At 33.5% G+C, this 20,941-nt stretch overlaps 3 protein-coding genes across 3 annotated transcripts; all 3 read right to left on the bottom strand.

The window, feature by feature from the left end:
- Nucleotides 1-424: 424 nt before the first annotated feature.
- LOC125815722 (22.7 kDa class IV heat shock protein-like) lies at nt 425-1,033 on the bottom strand. The gene has a single exon (XM_049495266.1). It carries the CDS (start codon nt 1,016-1,018, stop codon nt 452-454), a length of 567 nt encoding a protein of 188 aa, XP_049351223.1. The 5' UTR covers nt 1,019-1,033; the 3' UTR covers nt 425-451.
- Nucleotides 1,034-4,481: 3,448 nt separating this feature from the next.
- LOC125816865 (uncharacterized) lies at nt 4,482-11,187 on the bottom strand. The gene is made up of 18 exons (XM_049496512.1): nt 11,029-11,187; nt 10,815-10,932; nt 10,269-10,456; nt 10,053-10,160; nt 9,504-9,568; nt 8,578-8,683; nt 8,017-8,100; nt 7,516-7,662; nt 7,268-7,396; nt 6,897-6,964; nt 6,608-6,641; nt 6,445-6,529; nt 6,010-6,077; nt 5,824-5,937; nt 5,690-5,725; nt 5,528-5,614; nt 4,787-4,878; nt 4,482-4,670 (listed from the first exon to the last, which is right to left on the bottom strand). Exons 1-18 carry the CDS (start codon nt 11,155-11,157, stop codon nt 4,499-4,501), a joined length of 1,830 nt encoding a protein of 609 aa, XP_049352469.1. The 5' UTR covers nt 11,158-11,187; the 3' UTR covers nt 4,482-4,498.
- Nucleotides 11,188-12,236: 1,049 nt separating this feature from the next.
- Nucleotides 12,237-19,178, bottom strand: LOC125816864 (methionine S-methyltransferase). The gene is made up of 12 exons (XM_049496511.1): nt 18,900-19,178; nt 18,117-18,310; nt 17,808-18,014; nt 17,551-17,646; nt 17,261-17,449; nt 17,000-17,188; nt 16,657-16,893; nt 15,926-16,060; nt 15,391-15,711; nt 15,074-15,253; nt 13,140-14,099; nt 12,237-12,708 (listed from the first exon to the last, which is right to left on the bottom strand). The coding sequence occupies exons 1-12, from the start codon at nt 19,141-19,143 to the stop codon at nt 12,409-12,411; spliced, it is 3,252 nt and encodes a 1,083-aa protein (XP_049352468.1). The 5' UTR covers nt 19,144-19,178; the 3' UTR covers nt 12,237-12,408.
- Nucleotides 19,179-20,941: the final 1,763 nt, after the last annotated feature.

Genomic DNA, 20,941 nt, shown 5'->3' with positions numbered 1-20,941 from the left:
TCATTTAATTTTAAAAATTTAAAAAGCAATTAAATTAATTTAATTTTAATCGATCCAAATTAAACCTTGAACATCACTACATACCAACATCAAACATATAATAGTTATATTTTAGATCTGCAACTAATACTAATAGTTATATTTCCGATAGGTAACTAATACTTCAATAATTTAGGTATTGAACTAAAGTTAAATTAAATTATGTTTTTAACATTTTACTCCAAGTTCATACCCAAAATACCAACCAATTAAGACTATGTTTTTTGATAAACGAACAAATATTAAAACATGTCACATAATTGATAAGACAAGCAGAGACTCTTACAATTATATTATCATAATCTTCATCTCCGTAAGCTTAATTACAGAACGTCAATTAACCCAACCTCAAGAGTAACTCAAAACAACCAACATGATTAAAACAAAAACACATGATGATTATGAAAAATAATCACATTGTAGCTTTAATATCTTCACCACCAGCACCATTTACTTCTTCATAAATACTAATCACTTTACTCTGTTTCTTCTCTTCTTCAGCCAATTTTGGTACAGTAATCTTCAACACCCCATTTTCTAAATTAGCTTTAATATGTTCCAAATCAACATTCCTTGGAAGCTTAAACTGTCTCCAGAACTTTCCAGAAGTTCTCTCAACTCTATGCCATTTCTCACCTTCAATATTCTCCATCTCTGTTTTTCTCTCTCCGCTAATTCTCAATACTCTGTTTTCTTCAACCTCGATCTTGATATCTTCCTTTTTCATCCCAGGAATGTCAAGTGATATTATGTGTTCTTTCGATGTTTCTTTCCAATCTGAACGAGCTAATAAGGCCATTGATTGATCAATACTTGTAAGTGGGTTTTGTTCAAGAATCTTAAATGGGTCTTCTTGTGGGAACATTAAGTCGAAGAATGGGCGTGTGTATGGCATTAAAGCTTGGGTTTTTGATGGAAGAATGGCTAGAATCGTTGCTAAGACAAGAAAACTCATAACACCAACATTTGATTTTGCCATTTTTTTTTTCTGATTTGATGATGGTAAGTAGAGCAGCTTAAGAATGTGAATGAGAATTGTATTTTTGTTATGATGATTAGTGGAATCGGAGAGTTGGAGTTTATATAGATGTTGAAGCAAAAGGCAAAGGATAGTTCTCCTGTGAATGGTCTACAAGTTTCTGGAGAGTTTAATTTTCTGGAATGTTCAAGAGGAGACTTGTAAATATTATTATAGTTGTCCTTTACCTTTACATTTAATTTTCTTTCTTTCAAAATATTTTTAAAAAAATTACATGTAAAAGAGAAAGTGAGGAGTAAAATAAGATGGGGTCAAACAAGGTTGTGCCACATTAATTTATGGTGTTTAAATTTGAGAGTTGTTTCTTCCTATTTCTGTTTACTTCTACTCATCACAGTTTGATTTGACATATTCATTATAAAAATAATTATTAATATAGGTATTTTGTCAAACATATTCACTTAATTTTATTTTATGACACAAAAATTAGCTCCATTAATGATAAGTATCTCAAAGAGTTCAGTACTTTGAGTTTATTTGTAACAGAAAATCACCCAATTATTTCCATTCACTTACAAAAGCACCTAACTATTTCCATTTCATCTACAAAATAACTCAACTAATTTAATCTAAAATTAATAATCTATCAAAAATATAGTTTAAATTATTTGAGTGACCTGAGACTGAAATAACAATAGTTAGGTGGCATTTTTTTTTAGATAATGACCATTATTAGTTGAGAGACTGTTATATTACAAAATAAAGGTACATAACTTTCTGAGATGAGTGAAATTAATGAGAAGTGTCACACCCCTATTTTTCCCAAACGAAGTGTTTGAAAAATAGAGTTTCTTCAATTAAAGTGACGTTTCGAAAAGGGATTATTTTATTTCAGAGTCGCCACTTGGAATTGAGTTTTGGTGTTCCAAGTCACCTAATTTTTACCCCTAATCAAAAGGAAGTTGACTCTAATTTTTAATAGTCTGCGAACTAAAAATCTGGATAAGAAATTCTATTGACCAAGGGGAAGGTATAAGGCACCCCTCGAGTCTCGTGGTTCTAGCACGATCGCTTCATTGACTTATATCCTGACCTGACTTAGTTTTTGGATATAGTACTTATTAGCTATACATTTACCTATATCCCACCCTCACTGATTTATTGTAACTGTCTTATTTAGATTTTTTAAAATCCGAGAAATTTTAATATTGTCGTTTTAGTGGGAGTAGATATTTGAATTATAATAGGAGGTAAACTTCTATGGGATTTAGGATTAATTTTAGAAAAAGAAAATATTAAAGAGGTTAAGACCAATTTCTTGGAAATTTCTTTTCTTTTTTATTCTATTTCTTGCACGTTATTTTTTTGTAGTTTTTATTTTTATATTTTTTATTTTTTTTAACATTTTGTTTCTTCTTCTTCTTACCCTTTTTTTTTTTTTTTTTTTTTTTGTTTTTGTCTAACAAAAGGTTTCTCTTCTTTTTTCATTTAAATAGTTTTTGGTTAAGTTTTGTTTTCCCCTTTTTTATTTTACCTTTTCTTTATTTTTTTTTAATTATTATTACTTTTTATCACTTTTCATCTTTTGTTTCTTCTGTTTTTGCTTTTTATAATACATGTTTATTTATTTTATTTTTTTATTCTTACTTTCTTTTTAATGATCTATTCCTCTCTTTTTTTATTTTATTATCTTCATCTTTCTATTCTGCACTATTTTCTTTTATTATTATATTTTTCTCTGCTCACGTTTTCTTTTTAATTCTATATATTATTTTTTAATTAATTTTTCCTTTAAACTAATCGAGAGAAAAATAATATACGTAGTGATATAATCATTTTTCTTCACCAAATGATGATAGTGTGAAATTACTAATAAAAGAACTATCTCACGTTGATGAATTAATGACTCACTCAAATGAACTAATGTTCATCTCCTCCATTTTTAATATTTCGGATACGATAAAAATTATTCTAATAATTAATTGTCTCCATAAGTATGGCAATATTATTTATTTATTAAACTCCAGAAACTCTAAATGATAACTAATACAGAATCTCTAACCAATTTACATGTAATTAAATTAAAGTCATAAACGAAGTTGTCAATTTGTACCATCAAATAAATGTACATAAACATGTTGGAATAAAACTAGGAGTAAACAACAACCATCTTTGGATCAAATTAGTTGATTAAATTAACGTCAGGTGTAAAAATAATTCGATGAGCAAATTTAAACAGTAGCAATTCATGCAATCAACAATATGATATGCGTCATAAAATAGTGGCATATAACAATACATGTAATTTTAAGGACTTCATAACATCATAATCGAATTCAGAACAATTATTTCATTGAACTATATAAGGAATTAGAATTACCTTTTCGTAAAACTTAATTCCAACAAAAGAAACCGCTATAATCTACTGATTTTCAAAGTTAATTATAATTAACTTTAAGGAGCCACGAACTTGAATCCACAAACAAAAATCTTTCTGGCTTAAAGTGTATTGCTTTTTTTTTTTTGTGTGCACTCTTCTTCCGTATCTTTTATGATTATGATGGTGGTACATATATAGGAAACGTTTTCTTTCTTAGATACGTGGGGGTGTGGGTCTCTTTTTTTGGGTTTTTTTTAAATTTAATTTTAGTCGTGTATGTATAGGGGTCTGTTAGTTGCTGATAGTTTTTGTGGGAATATAGTAGTATAGGGGCGAGTATATGGGAGTGGTGGGGTATGGGAGGTTTGCGTAAATTTTCGATGTGGTCGGTTCTTTCTTTTGAAAAGACTACCAAATCGTCCACGTAAGGCTCGCATATGTTATGTAGGAGGTCACTGATAATTAGTGTCATCGCTCTTTGATATGTTGCACTTTCTTTTTCTTTTTTTGGGGCATATATTATTTAGGTTATCTTTACTTTTAGTTTTAATTTTAAGAGAATAATAATTAACTATATAAAAAACTAATTAGAAAAAGTCAAATAGCTAAAAAAAATAATTAAATAAATACTAGCTTATTTATAAAAACTTAATTTTAAAAATAATATAGATTTTTTTTTTTGTAATCTTTCATTCTTTTTTAAACAATTGAAAATAAAACTTACCTTAAAAAAAAAGTGATTCTATTTCTGTTGTTTTCAAATCTTTTAAAAATAAGCTTAATAAAATAAGATAAAAGTCAAAATATTTAATTTATATTTATAAAAATATTTCAGCTCTAAAAATGGTATAAAATTTTAGGTTCGGTCAAAAATTACGTGTCTACAAGAAGAATACAGCATTCCAAAAAGTGTTAAGAACAAATAATTCAAAAAACACAACAAAACTCAGTAAACAAGTAGGCAAAAAAAAAAATGATGGTATTTACTGTAATAAAGGTAATGTGAGAATTGAATCACTGGCTACTGCAGCTGGTTATTTATAGCATATACTGATATACATTGATACTCTTTACTGCTGCAAATAATGTACTAGGAAATTTCATTTTAGGCTGTCAGTACTAAAAATTTCTTTACTAGGATCTGATCTTTTAGCTGTCTCGTGAGCTTCAGAGGGACTCAGTTTGTAGTCTAAACCAGCTCCATATTGCCAAGCTTCAAGTCCGCGTTTCCATTCGTATCTCATCTTGGCTGGAAATGATTCTATCAATGGCCTAACATAGAATGATAAATGTCAGGTGGTGGCTAGTTACAATGCAATTGGAAATCAAATTGCTTACTGTCAAATATCACACAAGAACTGGAACTATGTATTACGAAAGCTTAATACCTAATAGTAGGGTCGAGGAAGGTAGAGAGAAATGTATAGTATCCCAGCATGATAAAATGTCCAAACCATTCAAGAAGCACAGGAATTCCGACCTGAAAAATCATCTGGTGTTTAGTTTTCCTCACTAATATGCAACCCAATGTTATTTACACATCTAGAAATATTAGAATTGTACAATTTTCAGAATGAAGTGACTCGTATTGATCTTTTGGATGACAGAATTCTACGTCTTTCGCAACTGTGAGGTTCAGAGGTTATGATACTCAAAGGCAGTAACTAGAAGGAAGTTCACCGCTGGTTAAGTTCTATAGTTTTTTTTGTGAAATGTAACAGTACTTCTCAGGAGCCTAAAAACAGAGAAATGAAATATTGTCTTTCTTTTAACTCCAATGCATAAGATGGTGGCTGTTGCATTAGACTTAAAAGCTAGAACTCCTAGTCAGGCCATTAAAAGTTTTCTTTTGAGGCTACTCTTTAAATTGTATTCTGTAAGCATAGTGGGCTAAAATTTTCCTTTGAAACTAGTTGGTGTCGTCTTTCTTTTTTGCCCAGATTTAGCTCATTGGACTAACGGAAACATAATTTAAATAGTGCACTAAAAAAAAGAAGCTATTTGTGCAAATTCCCCAAAAATTGACATTTTTAAGGATATGATATTTACAATAGAAGAAAAGGAGCAATTCCTTGCTCCTTGATGCGGGGTGCAAAATTGAGTGATAAAAAAGGCAGCCACATATTTACCTGCTTGAATATTGATGGAATAATCTGAGGTCTCGTTAACGTTATGAGGCCTAGTGTTTTCACAAGAGGCCCAAACTGTATAACATCCTATATCAATTAAGATGAAAGGATATTAGTTCTAGACTAGATACAGAAACTATATACCACAATAAGATAGTTCACCTGAAGAAAAGGTCTCAAGACAGGATCCCCTAGTTTCTGCAAGTAGATGACAACAAGAAAAGAGTAAAGAACTCAAAATCCTATACTGAAAATGTAAAGGCATTTGAACTCCTTATAAGATGATGATGACGTACCTGCATACTTATGAAATTGGCAAAAAGAAGTTCATTGATAAAATCTGGTGGAACGTTGGACTGTTTCTTTGCTGACATTGCCCTTTGAAATAGCCAGGAAGAGCTCAAGTTCGGCTGCAGAACATAATACATAAGTGTGGTGATAGTTGAGTTATTCAAGTGCCAATGTAACAGCTGAAAACTCACCATGTAAGGATTCAACATTGACAAACTTTTAGAGTCTAGAAAATTGCCTTCAAGTGCCTCATATATACCTTGTCCCCAAAGTAAAAGACCAAAAATAATCAGTGCACCAGAAGCCACATTTTTTTCCAAGTGGGAAAATAGCTCCGCACAAGCTCATTTGCAGGTCAAAGTCGAGGAGGGGAAGGCAAGATAACAATTAAAGGATGTAATGATTAGAATTAAGCAACATTAATAGAAGTCTGCAATCTTAATTTTCTATTAGCGGGAGCCTAATATTTACGTCCATTTAAAAAAATCTAACACATTTTTAATTAATATAGTCAAATAACTAAGAGAGCTAAGCTGGTTAACATATACGTCATTAGTCTTTTCTTCTTGAAAGAAGGTTTCATGTATAGGCAAGATGTTATAGATGGAAATCAGATGAACTTTTACCAGTTGTCAATCTCCCCAGGTGCCTAGTCAAGCTCCCAAAACCACCAAAAGAAACCGGTGACTGTATGCCACTAGCATCCCCAAACTGTAGACATTCAAACTCATGTATTCTATTGATATGTAACTGCAATGATTCATGCCTTTAAAGGGGTTGATGAAATACCTGTAAAATACGATCAAATGCTGCTGGCAATGGACTGTCATCAAAATGAAAGGGACAGAATTATCAGAAATAGTAAAAAGAAAAATGAGAAGTTTTTGATAATAACTCGACTTATAATATACAAAAAGTCATGTATCAAATGCAAGGTGTTATATATATATTTAAGGATGCTTCAGTTATTCAATTATCCATGGAAAAAAACAATGAAGTTAGGTGGCAAGTGAAACAACAATAGCATCTGATGAATATAAATCAAGATCTAAGCACAAACCTTAAAGTTAATGATTACCTGTCTCTATATGTTGGGAAAATGCCAAATATTATCCTCAAGATTTCCAGATCGTCGAAAGACACGCCCTATAAATTAAAATGGAAGAAATTAGAGATTGAATAGATTACTTAGGAGAAATGACAATTTTATACAACAAGATAGCAGTTGCTGTTAATAATCTAAAGCACCGGACCTACAAAGTTAACCCGAACAACAAAAGCAATAACATGAGTCCCTTGGCAGATGTTTTTAACTGGCTTCAGATCTTTCAGGGACCTCCAAATAAGATCAATAGCAAGGAGCAAAGACAAGATACAGCTCCCAGAAGAAAATAGGGAAAACAGAAGTATGCCAAACATAAGCCCTAAATAGCATACTCCAAAGGTTACCTGATACTTGGGCATCAAATCCCAGTAATCTTCTAGTAACTCTTCCAGCTGTGGAGATCCGGGTTGAGGATCAACATAAGTGAACATATAAGTGGTTCGGTCTATGGGACCCGAGCCAGCAGGAAATGCCTAATAATCATGGGAATGTTGTTATTGGCTAAGCACAAAAGTTTTCTAGACTATGATGTGCATGATTTTCTTAAAGCATCTTAGCCATTCAATTCATGCTTTCCAAGAAATCGTTTTACCTCCCAGAAATATTGGACTAGTGACTGGCCAACTTCCTTTGCGGTAGCACTGCTAAATATGACATCACTTGTAGAGTTCTCCTTAAAACCACGGCAGCAAGTTCCAACCACAAGGCACATACCATCTGGCTTCCTTCCACATCTAATCTAAAGCAATTTTCAATCATAAGAGCCAGTTTAAGATATTAGGAAATGGACTAATAAAATAATCCAAAGAGGAATTAAGTTAGTGAAATAGAGAAGACTTATATCAAAAGTGTTGGAGTAAGGATTACGAGGTCCAAGTAATCCTTGGATGCATGATATTTTTGGGGGAATTAAGTGATGTAACAAGAGAGATCTTTAATTACTATCTTCCAACCCAACTATCATTGTGATGTAATATAACCAGCCCTTAAATGGGACCTACCTCTCCTGACCTTTACATCGCATGATACCAAAATCATTTTTTCACAGAAAGAGACCGTTAATAGTTGTATGCTTTAAGAAAAGATTCTGCACCTGCTTTACAATAGGAGAAAAATTCCCCATTGCATCAATGATAAGACGTGAGAATAAAGTCTTTCCCTCCTTTAGTTGCAAGACCTGTAAAAAGAAAATTACAAGCAATATCTGGATGAACTTTACTCATCTACTATGAATTCAATTATAGCAAAAAGATAATTGACAGTATTCTTTTGATGGTAAGCAAAACCCTTTTCAGTGAAAGAAACCCAAATATCATCCCGCCCCTCAGATCATCTTTATAACCTTTTGTGACTTTAGTACTACTTCCAAGTTTTTCTCTACGAAGAATTCAAGATTTTTGTGATTTTGTTATTTGAAATATTGTGTAATTGTGTTTAGGATTTCAGTCCTTTCAACCTCATTCTCGTCATTGTTAGGTTGGCCAAATTGAACAAAGGTCATTTGAGGTTAAGCATAAAGTCAATCAAAGGAAAAGCCAATGCCCAAATTAAAAATCAAATAAAGAAATTCATTGCTTTCTAGCCTAACCTAGGATGCTGCCTAAGTGATAAAGTGCATCCTTAAATAGCCACATTTATGAGTAAGTAAGCATACTGCTGCATCCTGATACACGGATATGTTAGAGACGCTGTAACCTTCAAACGTGACACCTCCAAGGGAATCAAAACGGTCTTTCACAATCTCCACAAGCTTTACTGGCCTGCGAACAGATAGTATAAAAGAACATTAAGACTTAGAGCTGGGTTTCACAAAAACAAAGAAATTATAAGCAACAAATAAGTTCTTGAACCACGTTCTTTTAAAAAGTTAATAAAAATATATGTTAGTGAAATACCACCTAAACTATAATTATTTAAAACTTGAATAATGTTCAGATGCAGCATAGAAGTACTTCACTTCATTGATAGTTGAACATAACTGACTTTTCCATAGCATGGAGAGTATGGAAAACAACAATAATATTGATTACTATTCTGTAAGCCCAAGCTAGTTGGGGTCGGTTAAATAAATCATCACCATCCATTTTCTTCCATTTAGACCCTAATATGGGAAGTGAGGTGGGAAACCTAAGCAAGGCAGGACCTATTATGTTGATACATTTGCTTATACACTGCCTACATATCTTTAGAAAAAGGCTATATCTGTGGTTTTCCACCATTGAGGTTCAAAACATTATGCTAATTAAACCTAATTGGTTGCTTTCATCAGTATGATGCTATCAGGTTCTTGTGTGTACGGCCTGCCTTTTTCGCTTCTTAATTAGCAGTTTGTTCTGATCCTGCTTCTGCTCAGTGAAAGAATAGTATTTATTACATCTTTCAAGAGTTTTGGATAGTTGGATATTGAAGGATGCACCCCCATGACAACAATATAGCTGCATAACTCATTGTGTTTCCAAACAGAAAAAAGAAGAAGAGGGATTTTGACGTTCTTATAGTAGCAAACACAAAAAACTTAAAGTTATGAACTTTGGCTGCACCCAGATTCCAGAGGGGACAAGGTATGGAAAACAGACTTACGAAACACCAAGATTGAGAATGCTCTGGACCCAAATGTCTCCCTTCCCTTCAAATCCACATCTATTCTGCAAAGTGACTCAGAAATCAAAGAGAAAAAGTAACGATGCGTTAGAAAACAGTAGAGGACCCTTAGCAGGAGGCAGATCCCAGAAGTCATTTCAAAATTATATACTTGGGCAACATTATCGGTGAGATGTTTAACTTTGCCTCTTTTGCTCAATATATCCTCATCCCAAGTCCATTCGCCAAAAGAAAGAAAATTTGTTCTCTATCAGCCTTCCAAACAAGTAGTGGTAGGTAGACACCGGATAGGAAAAGTCATTATTACCAGAATTCGGGTTACTTTATGCCCAAGACTTAGTGTTATTTTAAGACAATATCAAGGTACACAGTTATTCACAAAGCAAGAGCAGTTCAAACACCTATAAAATGATCTTGTTATTTGTAAAGAGTAAAGACTAATTAAGGCAACCATTGCTTTCAGGATCAGGACGATGATAAAAGACTCTTCATTGGCATATAGAACGAATTCTAGGATAAAGAACATACAGGGTTGAAACTGGCAGCAGTAGCCTCTTCAATGTCATCTTCAGTTAAAACGCCAACTTCAACAAGTTCCAGTAGCTCTTTCCTTGATATGTTCCACTCTTGCTCCCTCTGTTCATCAATTTCCCAGAAGTCAAGCATTATTGGACTCCTAAGCAGATGACTACTTCTGAATAGCAAAACTGAATCCCACTAAGGCAGGGGAGTTTAATATAATACCCCTTTTAAAACATTCTTTTCCACAACTCCAACTCGAAGACCTTTGGAACTTAATGCTGTGGCAATGAAGATTCCCAAAGTACCTCCACAAACGATGACATCAAACATCTCCTCCGAATTTCCAACATGCTCAGAATCTTTGAATGATCCGGGGACAGAGGAAACAACTTTCTGGGGTTCTTCAACAACTACAAATAAGAAATTAAAGACAAATAGACTATGGAATAAGTATAGTTATAACAAGTAAGAACAAGTGTAGTTCTTTGAATATCAATTCTTGGTGCAGGAATACCCTATCAACAAATAGACTATATAGTTATAACAGCCCAAGTAATGGACACAAATGTAGTCTGTTTGTTTGAATTTATTTCTCTTACTTTCCTTTCCTGTCCATTCAATAAGAAAGTTCATTTTCTTTTGGTACATTCTAAATATATTTAGTTTAAGATCACAATATTCAAAAATATTCTTTACTTTCTTACACTTCATGTTAAGTCAAAACCAAGCAAACAAATTGAAAGGGAGTGAGTATCTGTTTGAATATACCTGCTGAAGCAGAGCAAATTTTAGACAATAGCTGGTCCAATCTTTTCAATGCACTATATGAGTATGCACCACCAGCGCCACCAACCTCTCCACTTACTGCAATTCCCTCCATTATCCTCTGCAACAGCCAACAAGATTCATTCTTCAAATTTATTATAAAAAAAATATTTAAAAATCAAGAATCAAGAATGGGATTTGACAGCAGAGAGTGTACCTGGGTTCTTGTAGGAGTGGCTTGTGCTTTAAAAGAAACTTTTTTTCCATTCCTGAAAGGTCTAATTGCAGAAGGGTTCTGAAAGACTCCATTTGTCACAGTTGATTGCAGCTGAAGCTGAAGCGCCATTGTGAAAATTCAAGAATAAAAAAAAACAAAGGGCAAACAATGATTCTTTCCGTCAGGTTATCATGTTTTAGAATAGTGAAGTTAACCAACAACTTGTGTGAAAGAATTAGTGGAAATAACATGAGAACAAGCGTTAGACACGTTGGACTAGTAATCTTGTCCATCCACTCCATGCTACGAGAAATCTCCTAGATAAAAAATGATTCTTTCCGTCAAGTTCTTATGTGCACTTTGGTCCTTTTTAGGTTATTTTTTGTGGCCAGAATATGTATATACTTCTTGTTAGGGAGGATGTACCATAGTTGCTTCGGTTTTTATTGAACTCCTAACTTTTGATGTAGAGCATATATTGATGTATAAAAATTGTAATAAATAATAGACATAGCTTTAAAATATAATGAGTTCAATATAAAAATCTCAAAAGGTTGAACCCATGAATCTGAATTTGCTTATACTTACACAATTGCAGTTGAAATCAGAGTAACTATTGTAGTTTACCCTTACACAATTGATCTTTTATTTGTTGTTGATATATGTGTAATGTATCTAGATACACATCATTGGGTATTGATCGTAGTCGAATTTTTCTACTACTAAAACAAGATTATTGGAAAGGCAATATGGTTTTTGTATAGAGATTCACTAGATATCCTGAGTTGGATTTTAAAACATTCTTTTCCCACGGAAGCTCAGTGACTTTATTCGTCTTTTTTATTTCCAAGTAGAACATGTTGTGTTAGATTTAACATTATTGTGTTTGATCAGTTCCAATAGTGAGTCTCCACCAAATTGAAATTGTTAATTGTATCACTTATATATATCAGCATTATTGAAATTGTTAACTGTATCACTTATTTATCAAGTTCAATCCCACCAAAACCAAAGCTCTTTCCCCACAACTTATGATACCTCACACAACACAAATAATAAAGTTGGTAAGGGGGGGGGGGGGGGGGAGGGGGGCGGGGAGAGAGAAAGAAGAACAACAGTTTTTTTAAGTGGTGAACGAATGTAATATAACTTATAGTCATCAGTCAATCACAAATTTCACGTAAGGAATCAAATCGAGTATCGAAGATTTTTGTATATAAATGCATTAAACAAAAAATGTGTTGTTGCAAAAACAGGTATTAAGGTGTTCTTGCTCACAGGGATGGGGGATTATTTCACAACAATCAAGTTGTGAAAAAAACAAAAAATAAAAATTAAAAAGGGAAAGACATGGTAGACCAGTCTTCACTTGATTGCATTTCATTTATCGACCATATCTCTAAATTTGACAATGCAAGCTAATGCACGCTCGAAATGGCCATCTTCTAAGGCAATGGTGAAGCGACAGTAACCAGGAATTCCGGTCCATGTAGAGCTGTTGATGCACAAGCCCGTGGTCTTAAGCATGGCTTCTCTAATATTTGTGTCATCAAGTTTGCCTTCCCATGAAAACGAATCTTCGCCAATTTTCACTGTCTTCCCAAGGTAGGTAGATGGCTTTGCCACCACTGAAACGCCAGAATAAGCTTCAAGCACGTCCCAGCCACAACTTTCAAGGGTCTGTTACACAAAAATCAACAATATGTATTAAGAATTATAGTCAAGAATTACCAACTTGAAAGCTATTTATAACAAATTATACATTTGGAGGCTAACTACGACTTTAAATTTTCTTCAAATGATACGAAAACAGACGTCACATAAATATTTTAGAATTCAGTCGCATGGTTTTATAACTAAGATGCTTTGCTCACCTGCTTTAAAAATTCATATTCTTGGACGAGTTTAAAAGTAACATCTAATCCATAATGTAGAGAAAATGGTCTAAGCAATGACTCTAGTGCACTGCCTTTTAAGTCAAGATGATGACTCGATGCAGCCATATATGTAATCATAATGACAAATGACTAAAGTTCAAATGCTGACCAGAAGATGAAGTGATAATAAACATCTGATAATGTGAGTTAACCGTTGTAGGAAAAAAGAGATACCTTTTTCAAGAGCTTATATCGACTAGCCAGAATATTTTCATGCTCTGAGACAGCATTGGAAAGCTCTGCTGTTCGTTCTCTTGACTCCAACAGCTTCTTTACTTGGTAGTTGATAGTGCTGTGAGGTTTACTCAAACCCGGAAAACTGTGGAACGCCTCAATTAGCGCAGGCTGGTCTAGAAGCAGAAATCCAAATGTGACTCCAGCAGTAAGCATCTTCAGAAACAATCCTCCAAGCAAAGAAACACAGAATGACTGATTCTGAGATCTTAGTTGAGCTAGAGTGTCCTTCAAATTCCAGCCATCCGACCCCTTGGAGTTGAATTCCACACCAGAAAATGAAGTATCAATTATGACCCTAGCCCCAAAATTTGAACATACAGACAATATACTCTTTATCTCCTCATTGCTGTAAAGCTGCCCAGTAGGATTGACAGTTGGTCCAGAAATAAAAATCCAAGGTCTGTTGACGGTCTTCAAAAAACTTTCAACTGTTTTCTGTGTCAATTTGAACCCTTCCTCTGGATTCGTAGGGATATATGCTATATTTGCTTTCACAAATTTTGCAGCAGACACATAACTACCGTTTGAGCCAGCTGGGAAGCATAGAGTCCCACCTTCATGGATGCAACAAAGTACCAATTTACTAAAAAGAGCTAGAGGGCAGTCAGCATATATGAATTCTGTCTTGCTGTTCGTTGAGAAACCATAACTACTCTCCATTAGCTGTCTGATGTTGCCTGTGACATCAATTTCTGACTCTGCAATGTTCTGTCTCACAAAACTCTCAAAGATGGCTGCCTTGACAGGAGTTGGTATAGGTAAAAAACTTTGATCCACATCCATGTGAATCAGAGCATTGTCTGAATCAGTAACAGATAACTCTGCATGATTGAGTACCGAGTTGACAGAGCTAGGAAAGCCAATCATCTTGGGTGCTTTCAACTTCTCGTTTTCTCTCTGAAAGAATATGTAGAAGGTAATTTTTATTACATAGTGCTCAAACATTAAACAGCTAATTTAGGAGTTCAAAGAGACCAATGCAATCAAAAAGTAAGAAAGTGCACATTTTTCAGGATTTAAATCATCTTGTGTTGTAAATTCCTTTTATTACTACTCCCTCCATTTCAATTAGTTTGTCTTACTTCCCTTTTTAATCCATTTCAAAAAGAATGTTGCTTTTCTTTTCTAACAACTCTTTAATTTAAAATTTCCACAAAGACCACAAGATTAAATGATATTTTGATACATTCTACATATTCAAAAGTCTTCTTTACTTTCTTAAACTCCGTGCCAAGTAAAAAATCAGACAAGTAAATTGAAATGGAAGGAGTATTTATTAATAATAGAATTAGGATTCGATGCCCCTCATCCCCTCCCACCCACCCACAAGAGAGAACCAAGTCCTAGAAACCCTACCAAATGGTGATTCAACATAAACTCTACAACCTCAAACCAACCCCATTTTGGCACTTGTTTTGATGGAATCTGGAGTTTTAGTTGGCATAATGCAGTCCATTTCCAAAGCAAGAAAATTCCATCATCACCAAAACTATCTATAGAGTATTATGGATAAAGGGGCCAAAAAAGCCAAATTCCCAGTCATTTTCCTGTCTGCCCATATTGGAAATCATTATAGACAAGTAAACGATTATCTAGGACAGCCGTACATACAAATACGACCCAGAAAAACGAGCGTAACTTCGAGATACTCTTAAGTTAAAAAAAATAGGCCTTCTCTTCTTTCTGTTTTCCTCACTTCCCTGATTTATTTACATTTTCTGATAATCCAGGTTAGATCTTATACCAGAGATGAAACCTTAAAATGCTATAATCAAAACTAAACTTATATCCAATAGATAGCAGTACACAAATCTGAGCAGCAAAGGCTGAAGAACCTTTTCCATCAATCATAAAAAAGCCAAACTACTGACCTCAGCAGGAGGACGTCGATCAGCAAGCTGAAAAGATAGCAGCTCATGGAAAAGACAGCCATAATAATATTGGCTTATAAGAGCAGTATTTCCTTGTAATAATTCCATGGTTTTGGATAATGCTTTATAAATAGTTTCGTCTTCTGATATGACAAAAGCTACCTCCAGATCAGAATATACCTGAAAAACAAAAGAGGTTACAAATATGTATCTAGCTAACTACACTAGCCAAGTAACATAGAAACAAATGATAAAACAGGACCTAAAAATCTTTTAGAAATACACTAGCATATAGTTATTGGAAAAAATAAACCTACCTGATTCTTTACTAAGCCACAGACAATAGCTGCATGTGAGGGAAGAGGAGCTCCAGCAAGGTATTTCAGGACCCCATTAGATTTGGGCAGGCTGGATAGCTCAAACTGGTCAGATATGTCTAAAAACAGACGGCATCCAATTTCCCTTGTGATGTCAAGTAGGTACTCAAAAGAAGAGCTAGTAACTGATTCAAATTGCGCCATCCCAGTAACTACAACTTGGGGCTTCAGCTTCTTTATAAGTTCAATCATCGAGTCAGATTGACGTGGAGCTTCAATAACAGTGATGACATCCTCCAAATTACTATCAGATTGACTTTTCTGCATGAAGGCAGGATTTCAAGATTGTTAAAAATGACCAATAAACCCTATAACAAAGCTCATGAAAGATGAATGGACATATCCTTTCAATTACTCACTTGGTGTAGTTAAACCATTAGGAAGAACTGTGCTTTTGCATCAGGTTATGAAACAAATACAATACATGATATTTTTCTGGGAGAAATAGTAATGATTCAACGGAGAGAGCAAATACCTCCATTTTCAATGAGGTCAGCCATTGCCTAGGCAGGTGATGTGACAGTTGCTCATCCACGATTGCTAGATGTGGCAAGAATAACCGCAACAGATTCTCTATCGCCACAGCCCTTGAAGGGAAGACAACGACATTCTGACATATAATCGAGACACTCGTGTTAGAATACATATAAATGTAAATATACTTTTGCAGAAACCAAACCTGAAAAGACGCTTCCACTAAAGTCCCCTAGTTCAGTCCTAGAAAGCTAAAATCTTAAATGATTTCTTTAAGGATGTCTATTGCATGACTTATCAGATAATCCTAGTTATATATCTTGCAGCAGTTGACAGAGCAAATTATTAGTTGCATTACATTTACCATAGAACTTAGAGTTCCAGCTGATGCCTTACCGTGAAAACTACAGCGTTCAGTGCATCCTAACTTGCATTTTATACTGACCTTCGCAACTTTGTAAGAGTAACTCGTGTTTATGAAACAATTGAGCAGGAAAGCTAAAAAGAGTTACTTTCTAGATTACTTCAGAGAAGAATATGACAATTATGGATGTACACTATAAGTCTATGACCCTTTAAGTAGAAACTATATGCTAATATTCACAAAACAAGCTCCATATCCACACATGGCATTTTCTACAGGGCCATCTCTGGCAGCAACCCTTCTTAATCTCTAATAATTCAGCAAAAGAATCTTGCAAAAAGAAAAATAACAAAGTTAAATAATCTTACATCAGCCATAAGAGGAAAATGGTGATACGTTTTCATAAAGCCAGCAATCTGATTGCGGAACCATCTGCTTCCAGCAGGTGACTCATATGGGAAAACAGAGTTTTCCTTGAGCATGCTAGCAAGATAAGCTAGGAAAGGGATCTTCTCATCTGCTACAGCATCATCTTCAAATGATAAATCCAGAGAATTACTGATATCGTGGAATCCGTTTTTTACAAACTCAAATATCTTTTTGACCTGTCAGTTCAGATGAATCAGTTTTACACGCATTTGCAGTGTTCTGAACTATATTATCCTAAATTTCATTACCAGATTTGAACGTACGTAAGCACTTTAGAATTACCTGACTTGGCTGACGAAGTTGACAGCTGTACACGGATAAAGCATGAGAGATTCTGCCACCAGCCTTGCCATAGGCCCATGCTGTTCGAGCACAGATAGGCTGATCTCCAACAAGTCCCATGAAAAATTCAAACCGATGCATGCTGCTTTTCTCGATTTCAACTAGAGCTGATATATCTGTGTCAGCTGCCTGCATTAACCTAATGTTAAGAGGCACAGTTTGTAGTAACTGTTATCTCAACTAAATAGAATTTTCCCTCACCTGAAGAATTTTAGTCTGCCAAAGCTTGTTCACACGAAGACCACGGCGCTCGAATAATCGTTTGCAAACACCTTGCCCTGGACGGCCTCCCATGTTGAAAATCATAATGCCTGATGGCTTTATGACAGAAATACCTTCTTCAACTGCCCTTGCAATAAGCCCTAAGCCAAACTGATCTTCAACAAAGCCCTAGCCATGATTAAAAAAAATTAATAAGCATATTTTCAGTTTAGAAAGAAGCAAGGGCATTTCTATCAATAAATGACTTGTTAATTAGTTTATCACCCAACCTGAAGCGCACAATAATTGCTTAATGAATGCAGAAATTCTTCACTAGCATTTTCAGTAATCAACTTGGACATTGCATCTGGATTTGGATTAAGAATCTGTATCCAGCAGCAAAATGCACAAAGTCAGAATATGTGACCATAAACTTTCATCAAACGACCACAACATACTCCGAATCTCTAGCTTTCTGTTGAGATTAAAGAGGGAAAATAGCAATTGTGTAGATAACCATAACATATAATGCAAGTTGTAGCAATACCTGCGGTATGCAACCAACAATTCGTTCAAGTTCTATACGATTATCTTTGCAAAAAGCAAGCAGATCAGATTCGTGAAACTCTATCCTATCTAGAAGTGTTTTCTTTTCATCATCATATATTGGTTCGCCATTATCGTCCAGAGCATTCAAGTACAAATTTATCCACGAGATCTTTACTGCTCTTGGATTTATATCAAGCCCATATACCTGAAAAAAAGATAAAGCTGAATAATTTCCCCAACAAAAGCATAATTTCCTGTAGCTCGAAAATGCAAGATAATTCTAAAATAAGGATGTTGCTAAGCACACCTTTGATGGTGACCATTTCTCGGCAATGGCAATGGATATCCATCCATTTCCACATCCCAACTCTGCAACTGTCTTGTCCTGGAAGATGGAATCCGGGTGTCTATTTAGTCCCTCATAAAAAGTGAAGGACCAATCCTCTGGGATAAAGATACTGGGGATGACCATCATTGTCAGTTTCTTACGTTTCTGAAAACCTACAAATAATAAACAGACAGGCGTACTAAGAGAAGCAGTCTCTAAGAAAAATCCAATTCTCTGAATGACATTAAAACAACTAATAGTAGAAGTGAGATGTTAAAACTGTTATGGATATGACAAGTCTTTACACAAAGTCAAATAACCCTATTTGCACAAAAACAAAAATGTTCAACTTGCTAATTGATCAAAAGAAATTTTTATGCTTTGGGTGAATATGATATCTATAATACGAATTTGAACTCATCCATAACTAATTGTAATTGTTTTGAAAAATTGCGGTCAGAGACAAATTCTGCAACTGTACAAATAGTAATTGCACCAAACAAATTTGAATAGAGGAAGTAATAGCTCATGAGCCTCATGTTTTGACCAAATACACATGCGATAACTCTGATGAAGAATCTACAGTTTTTTTTTGGAAAAAATTATTACGAAACTAACATATGCTGAGAATACAACAAAATACTGATCTAATCAACACATCCATATATCTATATTGCAGAAGACTTATATATAAGCAAATATGAGTATCAAAAAATGCATAAAACAAAATTGATGATTATAAAAGGAGAAAAAGAGATGGACCTTCATATTGCTCAAGGACAATATCCTGAATCTGGAAATGGTAAGTTTGAAGGCATTGATCGGAGTCTTCTTTAGTAGCAAAATGTTTCTGAAGAAGCGTGAGGAAGATCCGAGCCTCTTTCCGGGTAACCGGATCCTCCAGTCGTTCAAGGAGTGATCGGAGCATACTGTAAGCAGCATCACCGGACTGCTCACACCGTTTGAGGAAGTCATCGGTCGATGTACACAGTCCATTCACCGCCATTTCTGCAAAAAAACGGAGAAATGAGTTTCGTCTGAAACTCTGTGTTTTTTTTTGGGAAATGTGCAAAAAGATGAATGGGGTAGCTGAATGTCTGTCGAGGTCAAGTTATATGAAACTTCCCCGAATATATTGGAGTTTATTGAGTGACTTATGGAATAAACCTTTTACTATTTTTTTCTTTTCCTTTTAGGAAAAATAAAATTGAATTAAATAGGAAAATGAAAAAAAAAAAAAAGAATTAGCGAGTTTAGTAGCTGAATGTTATCACACTTTTTTTTTTTTCTTTTGTGTTATTTTGTTTTACTGATTTTTTCCTCGCTGTAATCTTTCATTTTTTTTTCTTTTCTAGCCAATTGAGGATCTATCAAAAATAATATTTCTTCTACCTTCTCCTAATTTCACTATTATTATTGTTGATAAATACAAAATTTATTTATAAATTAAAATAAGTCAAACTTATAACTTAATAACTCCTAAATTATAATTTTACAGTTTATAAATATTTTTAATTAAATAAATATATTTTATTATTTTATCTTGAATATCTAATGTAGCCTCTTAAATTATATTATTTATTAAATTTACCCTAAATAGAAAATAAATTGGAAATTTGGGACACCATCATCAAGTACATTAATTAATCATATACACCAGCACGCTCAACTTCTATAATGGCGTTTCAAGAAGAGAAAATATATTTTTTTATTTAGAAAAAAAAGTAAAACACATGTTGTCTTTTTCTCTTTTTGGTATATTTTTCTTTTTAAAAAAAAATAGATACACTGTATATTCAGATGATGGATCTAATTACAGTATTTAATTTGTTGTCACATTGTCCTCTTGATGGAGACACCAGAAAAGTCTTTTAAGATTAAATTAATAACGATAAAGTTGAGGTATTTAAATATGGAAAAAATAAATAAATAAATCAGTGCTGACGTTTACCATTAAACTGCTTTCGCATATTCTTTATTTATTTATATGCTCATATGTTTTTATATTTTGTTATCGTTATTTATTTTTAATTATAAATAAAGGATTCCACTAGGTGTACTTATTTCAGTAAGCAAGTCGATTCAATTATTGATGATACTTTACCTACTGGCTATTTTTTAAAAGATAGTTGACTATACTTTATTTTTCTTTTTTTAATCTAGTGGTTTGACTATACTTTATTTTTCTTTTTTTAATCTAGTGGTGAAAGCAGTAATTCATTGTGCCAACAACTGGAGCTTCTCCGATATAAAAACTAATATTCATTTTTAATTATTTATCTATTTTTTTTTAGTTGTTCTTAATTACTTGTCCATTTCTATAAATCAAAAAAGGACAATTTTTTTGACGTATTATACCCTCAATTAATTACTTGAAAAAAAAATTTCTTGAAAATTTTAAAATTTTAATTCATCCATTTCATAATTAATAGAGTTAAAATGATAAATTCACTATGTCAATCATTGTTTCTTAATAGGTGTGTCAATTTAAAAGTGAACAAGTAGTTAGGAACAAAGGGAGTAATATTTTCATGGTTGTGTGATGATATAATTGTTTAGAAAACACATGACAAAAGCTTATCAAAATTATTAATGCTTACATGAATAATGGGTAACATATGCTTTATATTGGAACATATATAATCATGCTAAAAATATATAAACTTTCTCAAAGATAATTTGATAAATACTTATTGAAGTTTGAGTAGATATGTATGTGTTGAAGCGTGAGTCGATAATTCTATGATTTTCTAGACTGATTTCAAATTCACAAATAAACTCTCTCAATATTTAGATAGAAAATA

This window comes from Solanum verrucosum, unplaced genomic scaffold (genome assembly GCF_900185275.1).
Source record: "Solanum verrucosum unplaced genomic scaffold, falcon-dt-bn FXZP01000261.1, whole genome shotgun sequence".
Taxonomy (NCBI): Eukaryota; Viridiplantae; Streptophyta; class Magnoliopsida; order Solanales; family Solanaceae; genus Solanum; species Solanum verrucosum.
This window is presented reverse-complemented; position numbering and strand designations above follow the sequence as displayed.

Bases quoted from the DNA above. Each gene is read 5' to 3' on its own strand.
- LOC125815722 (XM_049495266.1), bottom strand. From the start codon at position 1,018: ATGGCAAAATCAAATGTTGGTGTTATGAGTTTTCTTGTCTTAGCAACG.
- LOC125816865 (XM_049496512.1), bottom strand. From the start codon at position 11,157: ATGGCGCTTCAGCTTCAGCTGCAATCAACTGTGACAAATGGAGTCTTT. The intron at 9,569-10,052 runs GTATGTTCTTTA...GTCACTTTGCAG, and splicing joins CTGCTGCCAGTTTCAACCCT to AATAGATGTGGATTTGAAGG. The intron at 7,397-7,515 runs GTAAAACGATTT...CATGATTATTAG, and splicing joins TAGTCCAATATTTCTGGGAG to GCATTTCCTGCTGGCTCGGG.
- LOC125816864 (XM_049496511.1), bottom strand. From the start codon at position 19,143: ATGGCGGTGAATGGACTGTGTACATCGACCGATGACTTCCTCAAACGG. The intron at 16,894-16,999 runs GTAATTCTAAAG...CTGAACTGACAG, and splicing joins AACTTCGTCAGCCAAGTCAG to GTCAAAAAGATATTTGAGTT. The intron at 14,100-15,073 runs GTCAGTAGTTTG...ATATTCTTTCAG, and splicing joins ATCGACGTCCTCCTGCTGAG to AGAGAAAACGAGAAGTTGAA.